Genomic DNA, 13,549 nt, shown 5'->3' on the forward strand with positions numbered 1-13,549 from the left:
CAAGTTTCATTTAGGCATCACATTGTTTAGGCACATCATCAAGTAGGCACATATTCATTTATATTCACTCTTTTAAGGTTTTCTTTTCAGGTTTCAAATATGCTTTAAAGATTACATTATGTCTAATATTTAAAAAAAAACTGATGCAGTGCATAAAAAGAGTGTTCAAATTACTGTGTTTAACTGTCTTGAGTTTAGTATATGAATAAATAGAAACACTGTATATATATAAAATTTTATTTTAGCAGAAATTTACACTCATATTTGCAATCAATTTTAAAATGACATACAATTCATGTATCAAACCGTTCAAAAGAAGTTTTATCAACTGTGTTTTAAAACTAACAATAGATACAGATGATGCACATAGTCAGTTAACTACTTTGCCTTAATATCTTCAGTTGTGTTACTGGTATGCATTAGCTTTATGTTTTGGTAGAAATTTAAAATCTGGTTTTACAGGACCTAATAACATCTCACTGAAAATAAAAATATACTCATTAAAGTTGTTATAAAAATACTTTCAGTATATTTTGATATTGGTTGTGTTATAGAAACACTTTCATATTTAAATACTGTCAGTCTATTTTGATATTGGTTGTGTTATAGAAACACTTTCATATTTAAATACTTTCAGTATATTTTGATATTGGATACTTTCATATGTATTGAATAATTGAAAACTTTCAGAATAATTTCATATTGGTTGTTATAAAAATATTTTCATATTGGTTGTTCATAGAAATATTTTCATATTGGTTGTTCATAGAAATATTTTCATATTGGTTGTCTATTGGAAATTCTTTCAGAATATGTTAATATTGGTTGCGTTAATGACATACTTTCATATTGGTCGTTAAAGAAATACTTTCATTTTGGTTTTATTAGACATACTTTCATATTAGTTGTTAAAATACTTCCATATTGGTTGTTATAAAATTACTTTCATATTGGTTGTTAAAGACATTTTTTCATATTGGTTGTTATAAAAATACTTTCATATTGGTTGTTATAAAAATACTTTCATATTGGTCGTTATAAAAAATATTTTCATATTGGTTGTTACAGAAATACTTTCATTTTGATTTTATTAGACATACTGTCATATTAGTTGTTATAGTCATACTGTCATATTGGTTGTTATAAAAAATATTTTCATATTGGTTGTTATAAAAATACTTTCATTTTGATTTTATTAGACATACTTTCATATTAGTTGTTAAAATACTTCCATATTGGTTGTTATAAAAATACTTTCATATTGGTCGTTATAAATTATATTTTCATATTGGTTGTTACAGAAATACTTTCATTTTGGTTTTATTAGACATACTGTCATATTAGTTGTTATAGTCATACTTTCATATTGGTTGTTATAAAAAATATTTTCATATTGGTTGTTACAGAAATACTTTCATTTTGATTTTATTAGACATACTTTCATATTAGTTGTTAAAATATTTCCATATTGGTTGTTATAAAAATACTTTCATATTGGTTGTTATAAATTATATTTTCATATTGGTTGTTACAGAAATACTTTCATTTTGGTTTTATTAGACATACTGTCATATTAGTTGTTATAGTCATACTGTCATATTGGTCGTTATAAAAAATATTTTTATATTGGTTGTTATAAAAATACTTTCATATTGGTGGTGATAAAAATACTTTCATAGTGGTGGTGATAAAAATACTTTCATATTGGTTGTTATAAAAAGTTGTTATAAAAATACTTTCATATTGGTTGTTATAAAAATACTTTCATATTGGTTGTTATAAAAATACTTTCATATTGGTTGTTATAAAAATGCTTTCATATTGGTTGTTATAAAAATACTGTCATATTAGTTGTTATAGTCATACTGTCATATTGGTTGTTATAAAAATACATTCATATTGGCGGTGATAAAAATGCTTTCATATTGCTTGTTATAGTCATACTGTCATATTAGTTGTTATAGTCATACTGTCATATTGGTTGTTATAGTCATACTGTCATATTGGTTGTTATAAAAATACTTTCATATTGCTTGTTATAAAAATACTGTCATATTAGTTGTAATAGTCATACTGTCATATTAGTTGTTATAGTCATACTGTCATATTGGTTGTTATAAAAATACTTTCATATTGCTTGTTATAAAAATACTGTCATATTAGTTGTTATAGTCATACTGTCATATTAGTTGTTATAGTCATACTGTCATATTGGTTGTTATAGTCATACTGTCATATTGGTTGTTATAAAAATACTTTCATATTGGTTGTTATAAAAATACTTTCATATTGGTTGTTATAAAGATACTATTATAATATTCTCATATTGGTTGTGTTGTTGAAGCACTTACATAGTTATATTTAAAAAAAAATAGATTTAAATCTTTCCATTTTGAGTTGGTTATCATTATCATTATTATTCCATTATCATTCAAATAATATTATTTCTTTAGTTACCTTATTTTGACCCAGTCCCCACAGTTAGCACTTGATAATAATGTCTCCAGTTCATTTCTACCTTTATAATATGGTGGTCTTTCATTGATCTTCTGTGGTGGGTGTTCTAATATTCCAACTGGTATGTATCTAAATCAAATTAAATTTTATAAGTTATTGATCAGTTATTCATTTTAAATTCTGATATAAACAACTTTATTAATATCGGTTACAGATACAGATAATATGTGTTCAAAGTTGGAAAAGGGAATGAAAGAAGCACTGGCAATGGTATAAGAATTTTTGGGCATTCAAATCCACTGCATGTTGACAATAACAAATCAAATGGCTAAAGATTGAGGAATTCCTCTGTTAAAAAACAGATAGTGTTCAAACTTGCTACTGTTTTAGATAGCTGGATCACTTTTCAGAATGGAAATATGACATACTGTTAACCTTTTCTAATAACAGTGAAGCTACTTGTTTATTAATAAAGTTGTACAGAAAATTGATGGTAACATACCTATGTAAGAATGATAACCATTCTAAAAGAAATCTTCTAACAGTATCCACACCTTGTTGATCAGAACCCCAATGACTTAAACCATAGTTACAGAATCTCTGTAACATTTCCAATCTTTCAGAAGCTGAGATATCCCAGTGCTGTTCATCTTTGATTTCTTTAAATATCCAGGGTTTTATTAAAGCCCCCCTAGCTATCATGATACCATCTACTCCTGATCGTTTCTTATAGTTATTATAATCTTCATATGATAACACATCTCCATTTCCTACACAAATACAGGAGATACAGATATCACAGACATACTTTACAAACATCTTGTAATAAAATTATCAGTCACAATGATATTTTTGACAGACAGCTGGTTAAGCAAAGTAACATACATTATAGAAAGACAGACATCCAGTCATAGGTAACTATGTCTGCATATAAAAATAAATAAATTCTTAAATACTTTTTGACACTGAAATTTAGGAACAAATTTGATTCATAACTGTTCTGCTGTGAATAAACTTATGGTTTCCACTTATTTTGATAGGAAAAGACTTTGACATGTGGGGTATGGTCTTCCATATTAGCACCTACCACCATCAGCAATCAATCACAAATTTAATGGCAGAATGTTGACTGGGAACTCTCTAGTGAACAATTTCTAAAATAATCAGCATCTTCAGTTTAGCAAACTCTATAAGTTTTAAGAAACTATGCACTGTACATGCAAATTAATAGTACAATTAGTAGTTCATAGCCAATAATAAAACTTACCAAAGAAGGGCATTGGTTTAGCTCCATTACAACATGTTTCTATATAATCCCATGCTGCCAGGCGTGTGTAGCGCTGTTCTCTAGATCTACCATGTAACTAAAATAATAAGTACCAATAGGAACTCATGCTATGCTATGTGTTAATGACATACAACCCATTAAAGGGATTGCAACCTGGGACAGCTAACTTAAAATCGGTAGAAATCGGTGATATCGGTGTCATCAATACACATAAAAATTAAAGTCTTTGCAAACCCTTTAAGATACCTTTTTATGGAAATGGATCTTGAAGCCAGCAAAACTACCGAACAGGAAATATAACTTTAAGTTACATAAAGTAACTATGCCAGATGTTAAGGCTTATCATCAAAATATCAACAAACTGCAATACTTACCGTAACCATGGAAACACCCCAATCTCGTAATTTGGGTGTTAGCTCATGAGCTATATTTTTGTAGGACCAAACACCAGTTCTCATTTTAACAGTTAATGGTATATTTAATACTGACACCATACTTCTAATAATCTGTTCAAACTTATAATTTCTAGACATCAGTGCACATCCTTCACCCTGAAAATAAGAAAAATACCTTAGATATCAATGATATACACTTTTCTCCCAAATTCAGAACATATGGCAACTATCTATAATCTCAAGGAACTTAGGTTGTTAGGAAGATCAATCTAAAGTCCAAAACTGGAACATTTTGAATAGCTACCGAATTTTTGGGAAATGTAAATCAACCACAGTTAATCTATAAAATCTACAGTCCTTTTAATCCTTTTAATAGATCATATCAATAGGACAACCACAGTTAATATCTATAAAATCTACAATCCTACCTTTTTATAGATTATATCAATAGGACAACCACAGTTAATATCTATAAAATCTACAATCCTACCTTTTTATAGATCATATCAATAGGACAACCACAGTTAATATCTATAAAATCTACAATCCTACCTTTTAATAGATCATATCAATAGGACAACCACAGTTAATATCTATAAAGTCTACAATCCTACCTTTTTATAGATCATATCAATAGGACAACCACAGTTAATATCTATAAAATCTACAGTCCTTTTTCTTTATAGATCATATCAATAGGACAACCACAGTTAATATCTATAAAATCTACAATCCTACCTTTTTATAGATTATATCAATAGGACAACCACAGTTAATATCTATAAAATCTTCAATCCTACCTTTTAATAGATCATATCAATAGGACAACCACAGTTAATATCTATAAAGTCTACAATCCTACCTTTTTATAGATCATATCAATAGGACAACATCAGTTAATATTTATAAAATCTACAATCTTACCTTTTTATAGATTATATCAATAGGACAACCACAGTTAATATCTATAAAATCTACAATCCTACCTTTTTATAGATCATACCAATAGGACAACCACAGTTAATGTCTATAAAATCTACAATCCTACCTTTTTATAGATCATATCAATAGGACAACCACAGTTAATATCTATAAAATCTACAATCCTACCTTTTTACAGATTATATCAATAGGACAACCACAGTTAATATCTATAAAGTCTACAATCCTACCTTTTTATAGATTATATCAATAGGACAACCACAGTTAATATCTATAAAATCTGCAATCCTACCTTTTTATAGATTATATCAATAGGACAACCACAGTTAATATCTATAAAGTCTACAATCCTACCTTTTTATAGATCATATCAATAGGACAACCACAGTTAATATCTATAAAATCTACAGTCCTTTTTCTTTATAGATCATATCAATAGGACAACCACAGTTAATATCTATAAAATCTACAATCCTACCTTTTTATAGATCATATCAATAGGACAACCACAGTTAATATCTATAAAATCTACAGTTGTCTGTTCTTGTAATAACTGAGCACATCTTGTCATAGTATCAGGAAATCCCCCACATATCTACAAAAATATAAAAAGTTGTAGTGTATTTGATGATATTCATCAACAAAGGCTTGCGGCAAGTCTCGCAAGCGACTATGCCCACCAGCACCTTGATAAAGAGCTAAATGTGAACTGTAAACCAAACTCTATATCGTAGCCTGTAGGGTTAGCATGAAAAATGACAAAACACGATATCAGAGTTTTATGCAATATCTCTAAAGAAAATCATCGGATCCTCACCAAATTCAATAGTGCACATCTTCATAATGATATTAACACACATACAAAAGATCAAAAGAATCTATAGAGAATTGTAGCTTGTAGAGTGAGCACAAGGTAAATGTGAACGGACGCACCAACGCGAAATCAGAGTTTTATGTGATATCTCTGAAGAAAATCATTGGATCATCACCAAATTCAATAGTGCACATTTTCATAATGATATTGACACACATACAAAAGATCAACAGAATCTATAGAGAATTGTAGCCTGTAGAGTAAGCACGAGGTAAATGTGAACGGACAAACAGATGGACGGACAGACGGACCGACAGGGGCAACCACAATATACGCCCACACTTGCGTGTTCTGCTTAAAACTGTAGCCTCTGATGCATTTACGAGAAACTGATAGACACTACAAAACTTGACCCAGCAGTAAATTGATAGACTAATTTCATTATCCTGGAAAGATCAATGCCAAGAGGTTTGACGAAGGACCACCTGGTTGAAAGGAAAGATTTCTTTCTATCAACTAATGATATTAGAGCTAAACATACCTGTACTCCAAATATATCCTCAGATGGATGACGACGTAATAAGGCCCACTCAGATTGTTGTCCTTGTAACAGATTGGTAGATAATGCCATTTCTCCACAAGTAATATCAACTCCATATTCTTTACAGATTCTTCTGAATGGTAAATTACCCACCTAACATATAAAATATTCTACATACAGTTGAAGATGTTGTAAAGAGGTTTGCTAGCTTTTTTTTATGTGTATCAGGCCAATTTTGGCTGCTATTTGCATAATTTTATCAGACCTCTATAGTTCCCATTACTCCTATTTGTGTTAAATTTCCATACCAAATATGGATACTGAAGTTATCAAAAGGTATCACATAATGAAGACATTGTAGGTCATCATGAGGTAAAAAAAAGATGGAAGGATGTAAAATGAATGTATTTGAACATGTACTGGTATTTAACAGTATTGGTATAAACCTTACTTACTGTTGTCAGTGGTGCCAAATACAATTTATTAGAAAAATCTATCTGAAAATAGTTAAAAAAAAAAAAAAGGTTTTACAATCAACACATGAAACAGAACTTCATTAAGACTATTACTTCCATTACTTAGTGAAAATTCTCTCACACATCAATAGGCACTCACTGCTTACAAAATTGTCATGCATTCATATATTCATTCATTTTGCCTTTCATCTATTTTGTTTTTGATTATTTCTTTATCATTCTGTATATTAATATGTTATATGTATAATAGTATAAGTATAAGTCCATACCAGTTTCACTTCTTTTGGTCTAAGTTTGATGAAATCTTCATCAGAAACACATCCAAGAGTTGGAACAGCTTCATCTGTCACTATATCTGATGAAGTCTCATCTTCTTTAGAGTCTTCAGAATTTTTACTAGAATTTGAATTCCTCTTACTTTCTTTCACCTTTTTCCTTTTCTCCAAAATATCTACAACTTGCTTGTGGATGGTGTTCGCTTTGTTAAAATCATATTTCTTTTTCCATAACAGTTTTTGAACATCCTTCGATAAATAATTTAAATTTTCTAACTGATGAGAATTCTTTTCCCAAAGTTCTTTATTAACAATGCTTTTATAATTTTGATCTATATGTTTAGCACCATAACGACATGTCAAGCCATAAGGACATTTTCCAAATGTTTCATACAGGTAACAAGAAGATCCAAGATCTGCAGGCTTGGACTCAAAGAATGCTTTGAGATCATGAGAGAATTTACATTTTCCTGCGAATGAGCACTCTCTTTCTTGTCGTATGGCTGGACATAGTTTATCAGCATCATCAGGTCGTTTCTCAATTGGTCTATGTTTGTTTCTACCTTTCAACCGAATTTTCTTGGCAGGCGGTTCCTGTCCGTCATTGGAGGTATTTTGAGAGTTGTCTGGTACAACATTAGCTTCTGTGTTTTCTATTTTATTTTTGACTGCCTCTGACAGGTACTCTTTGTCTATCTGTGGTTTGTGGTCAAGAACTAGATATCTAGAAAATAATTAGTTGACAATAATTTTAAAACAATTTTAGTGTAACATCTGTCCAGACAGATCATTGCCACTATGTGGAACATTTTTATTAACCTTAGATAAGGAATAAGTCAATCAAAATCAGACAATTATAAAATGGAAAATAAAAAACAAGGTAAATTATGTAATACACAATGAAATAGGTGGCAATGACAGTCTATTACCTGAGTACATGTAGGAAATTAGGTTGTAGGCTAACATTGCGGTTTAGTAATGTTATGAAAGCACAGACACAGGTATGTGGGCGTAAACTCTAATGAGAGAGTATTGTTTGTACATGTAGGGCTGCTCTAGTAATTTGTCATTTGTCATACGATTTAGATATAAAGCGATGTGAACAGTTTCAGTACTTTTTGGACCAGATCTTTAGCACCATGGTAATTTACAAGTCTTACTCTTGTTTAATCTTAGCTGTACCAGGTCTATATTTAATTTCCTTTTGACTTAATTCTTTATCATTACTCTTCATTTCCTCAGCTTTCTGTGTGACTTCCATATTAATTATTGTTCAGAAATTTACTATCTAAAACAAAATATGATAGATATCTTTTATTCACCAACAGCTTTGGAATTATAATGTCATGCATGAAATATGCCTGCTTACAGGAATTATTCGCATAAGAATTAAAATATGGCCTGGCCTCAGATCGCCTGCACATTTATTAGCACGCCCCATTTATTAATAATATGCTGAAACAAGTGTTTCAGACACAAAATCCTTATCAGAGCAGCTAGTTATGAAATGGGGGTTAATATGTGCCCATTTTGTGAACAATTTTGCCTTGCTGTGTTCAATTTATTTTTTGACCATTTCATATTTTTTTACATTGTCATTACCATGCCCAATTTATCTTGTGAAGTTGTGACCAATTGACCTGAGACCAAATTGATGACCAATTTACCAAGAGACCATGCAAATATATAATTATATTATAAACTACCTTACTTTACTTACAAATGATACATTTATTGACAATTCATTTCATCAGTCGTAAAAAGTAGGCCTCGTTTGTTTACAAACCCCACATGTTATTTCCGGTTAGGATTAAAAATGGTTTTCTACATTAAAGAGCAAATTTTAGACTCAGACAACAAATGATACATGATTATTCCCCTTTGACCAAAGAGCCACCAAAATAAACGATGACCAAAATAAAAGTGGTCTGATGCTTATGATGATGTATTAATTGGAGTTACCTGTCTTCATTTAATTTTCTTTTGAGGAAGTTATTATTGGTCAAGGAAAATGGTAGGATTTAAGTTTCAAGATGATCTAAAAAGCTGCACGAAAAGCTAGGTAAGTCAGTCTTGAAAGCTTTCTGATATCATTAGGTCCTTAAGGCTGATCGTGAGTTATTGTTATCAGACATTTGGTCTTTGCCATATGTCTCAATTTCATGAAACTTAGGATGTCTTCAATTGTTGTGAAACTTATATTGTTAATGTTATACATCAATCAGCAGTATTGTGACATTGACAGTTCAACAAATGACAGATATATCAATTAAAGCCTATATTCGTTGATAGCCTACTCTGGCCCATTAAAAGGCCTGGGTTAGGCATAGATTTAGGCTTTAGGTAGGACTGGTGGACAGGGAATTGTGACAGGGAAAAGAATATAGGTCTATTGTATTTAAAGCCAGACCTGGTATCGCAATTATATTATTTTATCCATATTCTATATTATATATCATATATTCTGCATCATAGTGCTGAGGTCAAATGCCATTCTCACAGGAATATTTTAGAATATCAGTTTTCCTTATTGCCACACTTCTCTTGGGCACCTTCTCACATTCTGAAAATTTTCTAGAGTTAGCTTATCCCTTCATTTGGGGAAGCCCGAAATCTCACACATCTCTGATAAGCTTAACTTAGACATTTTTGTCAGAATACCCAGTACTGTTGTTGAAAAACTGAAACTTTGAAAAATGACGATTCGTCTTGTCATACAAGCTTAAAGAAAAGGCATAGAAATACAATTAAAGTTAAATATTATAGAAGTTATTCGATTTTCGTACATTTCTAGTACCGTATTTCTAAAGACAATTTACATATTCTAGACTCAAGCTTTTAAGATTATAGATTCAATGCCATGAATCAACATCTACCGGTACACGTTTAACAATAACTAGGATGGATTTTCTTCATTGTTAAGATTTGCATTCTGATCAATTTAGGTTGGATGTTTAAATTTTATACCGTACTTATTTATAATTTGTCTGCACCCTGTTGACACAGAATGGCAGAACGTTACGACCTATCCTATTTTGACTTATGGGAGCTCTACTATGTTTGAGTAGTTGAATGCTGTATTTTATATTTATTGTTACTTTAAGTAAACAAAAGAAGATTTTACACTTAATTTCTATGTTAAAGTGGTAGCCTGCAAGTCACGGATGAATTTGATATAAATTTTGAATATTTATATTTACCTGTAGTCTAAAAGCAGAGTTTTTTTTTTTGAAAATCAGACTATCTCAATGGAGTCAATAAAATAAAAGATTATTACGGGTACCTCTATTGATATTAATATAAAAAACATAATTAAATTAACAATATTATTTGAACTTGTATGATGGTATGATGGTTTATTGCTGGAGCATACATTTAGATTTTGTGCATGAATAATTAATTATAAACAAAATTATTAAATAATTTACTTGAAAAAAAATGTGGAAAGCTATCTTTAACTTGTAACTCTGTCTGATATGAAGAGTAGAATAATTTCTTTTTGCGCTTTGAACTTCAAACTTTCAAGGCAGTGACTAATAAAAGTGGACATCTGACATACAGTCTTTTGTATTGACAAGGGTGTTTGAGTCTTTGAAGTAATAAGTTTTAAGACTAAATGTCAAAATTCTCTTGGAATTTTATGTTTGATGATGGCTTACCTTGACAAATATTATGTATCATTCTCTAACAGTATCTGTCAAAATGACTTTCAAAATAAATAAACAAGAGTAACAAGTACTGGTAGACTAAGTTAGGTGATAACAAAATACATGTACTGGGGGCTGAGCACAATGTTTACAGAATCATTTTCCTAGAATTGAAATTTCAATTAATGCAAATAAATCATTTTTTAATATTTAATTTTACTTTGCTTTCAAAGATGGCCTGTGGAAAGGGTAAGATTCTTGAAATTCTTGAAAGTAATATTTGTTGTGCTTATGTCACTTTGTTTTTTCAGATCTCAGTGGGTTACAAAATATCAGCTAGGCTGTTTCTCATTGAAAATGTTATTAAAGTTATTTTGTCTGCCAAACTGATCACCCTACTCTTTCAGTAGATCATTTATTCATATGATCTTTATTAAATCTTTATGATCTCTCTCAGGTGTGTAAATAAGATACAAAATAATAATCAAATACCCATATAAAATATAGCAAACCACTTTTGAATCTCTTTAATATTTTTAGTGTCAGTCAGACACCAGCTTAAACTGAAGGGACAGATTTGTTTTATAGTTTGGATAACCAGCTGATTATTTCCAATATTGTAGTAAATGTTTTATGTTCACTTTATGATATTTGTATTATTCACTTTCTTCCCTGTTACTTGTCTTGCAGTTATTGTCTGATTGTTCTATGTCTTTAACACCATCCTGTTGACATGGAACAATTTCAAATGTTCCCACAAAGAGTTTAAATTGTATTAAAGGGACAGGATATCCATCAGTTTTACTGAATTTGAACCTTCAGTGCAGTTTGAGATATTCTTGAAGGTATAATGCTATTTTTGTGCAGTTCTAGTACTTCTGACGACAATACATATTCAAGACTCAAATCAAACTTGGAAATGGGGAAGCATGGCCTTTTAACTTATTTTCACCTGCAGAGCATGTAGATGTTGTGATTTAAAAGTGATGATGGTGTTTACTGTTTTATCACAAAATGTTATCTCAATTTTGATATTGTTTCAAACTAATGCCTGTTAAATTTAATTTAGATTTATAAATTTATCTTCTAGTTTTTATGTGTTGTATATTTATGGCTGCCCTAGATATTTTAACAGATTTTTGGCAGGAAGATTGATAATGTTATAGAAGTGATTTAGATAACATTTTGATATTTTAGATTTTCTATTTTGATCCTTCAGTTCAGTTTTTTGAAATATAATTTTTTATAGACCACTTTTTATTTTGTAGTTGAGGACTAAAAGTTGTGGAAATGTGCACTGTAAACTGAATATCAGGTGATCACATAAATAAAACTTATGAAATAGTGGATAAATTAATAGAGTTAAGAAGAAGAGAAAACATGCCATATGGCTGTTTTGTAATGTCATGATAATTATAGCTTTGTATGACAAATTTGGGTTTATCCTATATATAGGATGATAGTAGTTGTTTTCTTTCCTTACTGTTGACATTAATATTACTTCAGAGTGGTAAAAAACCTCCAAAGAACTAATTAGAATTTGATGTTTTCTGTTTTTATTGTAAGATAACTGACAAGTTTTATGTTATTGTTAAAACTAATTGATATGAACCACTAACAGTGTTTTAATTACAGACTTTTCTGGTTATAATTGAATCTCTCTATGGGATATCTGTTTATCTCTTTAACTTTCATTTTACAAAGTAAATCCGGATTTTTAAAGATGGATTGTCTGAATTTGTTCAAGTCTGTAAAATGATTTCAGAAGGCTGGATAGTGGGCTCTAGCTTTAGAGTCATTAGGAGATCATTTTGACCCTTATTTGTATTAAATACTATTTTGGGACTATCAGTTCACATGTTATTATCATTTTTAATATTTTTTTACGCTTTGGTTTTATTGAATTTGAGTCTCACACAACCAGTTTGTTTATTTTACTATTTGGACATAGTTCTGGCAAACAATAGACTGACATAGTAATTTGTGTTCGAAACATTACCATTAATAAGATTGCGTGGAATTTCAAGGAATAGAAAATATGATATTAAAGATGGGCTTAACAGCGAGAAAATGACTTAAAACTGCCAATTGAGATCCGAACCCACAGCCACCATTTTGAGTTTGTTTTCATATCACAACTTAAATAAATCTAAAAAATTATTATAGAAAAAAAGACTCCTGGCTGTTATGAATTGAAATCAGTAACCATAGATACCTGTCACTGATATACTAATACCTATAGCAGCCACTCCCAGTCAAGGGATTTTCCAGGAATTTTTAATAAGTCAAAACATGGAATCTCATTGGCTGTCAGAATTTGAATTCTATTTGAATAGATTGCTCTGGTATCCATATGTGATGTCACATTTTAAAAACCACCATAAAAGTACACAAGAGACTGTGGTGTAGTTTGGGTACATTCATTCAACTTCTAAACTTGAATAAAATGACTCAGTCTCAAAGCTATATATATATACTTATGCCTTTTATTTACACTTGAGTCGACAGCCAGTGGCCATACTCCCAACTCTTATCCTATCATCTCACTTGTGACTTTTATTTTGTTGTCTTTTCCTCCACGCGAATCATTCTTTCCCTGAATTTTAATTTTAACACTTGTGTTGAGTTGTGAACACTACTAGTACTGAGTTCAGTTTTGGTGAAGGAGTAAGCAGTATTTTCATTGCAGTATTTGTGGGATTTTAGTCTTTCTT

At 30.2% G+C, this 13,549-nt stretch overlaps 1 protein-coding gene across 1 annotated transcript; it reads right to left on the bottom strand.

Moving 5' to 3' along the window:
* Positions 1 to 406: 406 nt before the first annotated feature.
* On the bottom strand, positions 407 to 7,920 carry LOTGIDRAFT_144742 (hypothetical protein; the record flags this gene model as incomplete). The annotated part of the gene is made up of 9 exons (XM_009055841.1): positions 407 to 479; positions 2,458 to 2,586; positions 2,960 to 3,227; positions 3,725 to 3,821; positions 4,120 to 4,296; positions 5,561 to 5,677; positions 6,438 to 6,590; positions 6,893 to 6,934; positions 7,183 to 7,920. Coding segments are annotated over 9 exons (1,794 nt in total), but the record flags the coding sequence as incomplete, so codon positions are not given.
* Positions 7,921 to 13,549: the final 5,629 nt, after the last annotated feature.

The sequence above is a fragment of the Lottia gigantea genome (assembly GCF_000327385.1).
Source record: "Lottia gigantea unplaced genomic scaffold LOTGIsca_253, whole genome shotgun sequence".
NCBI classification, from domain to species: domain Eukaryota; kingdom Metazoa; phylum Mollusca; class Gastropoda; family Lottiidae; genus Lottia; species Lottia gigantea.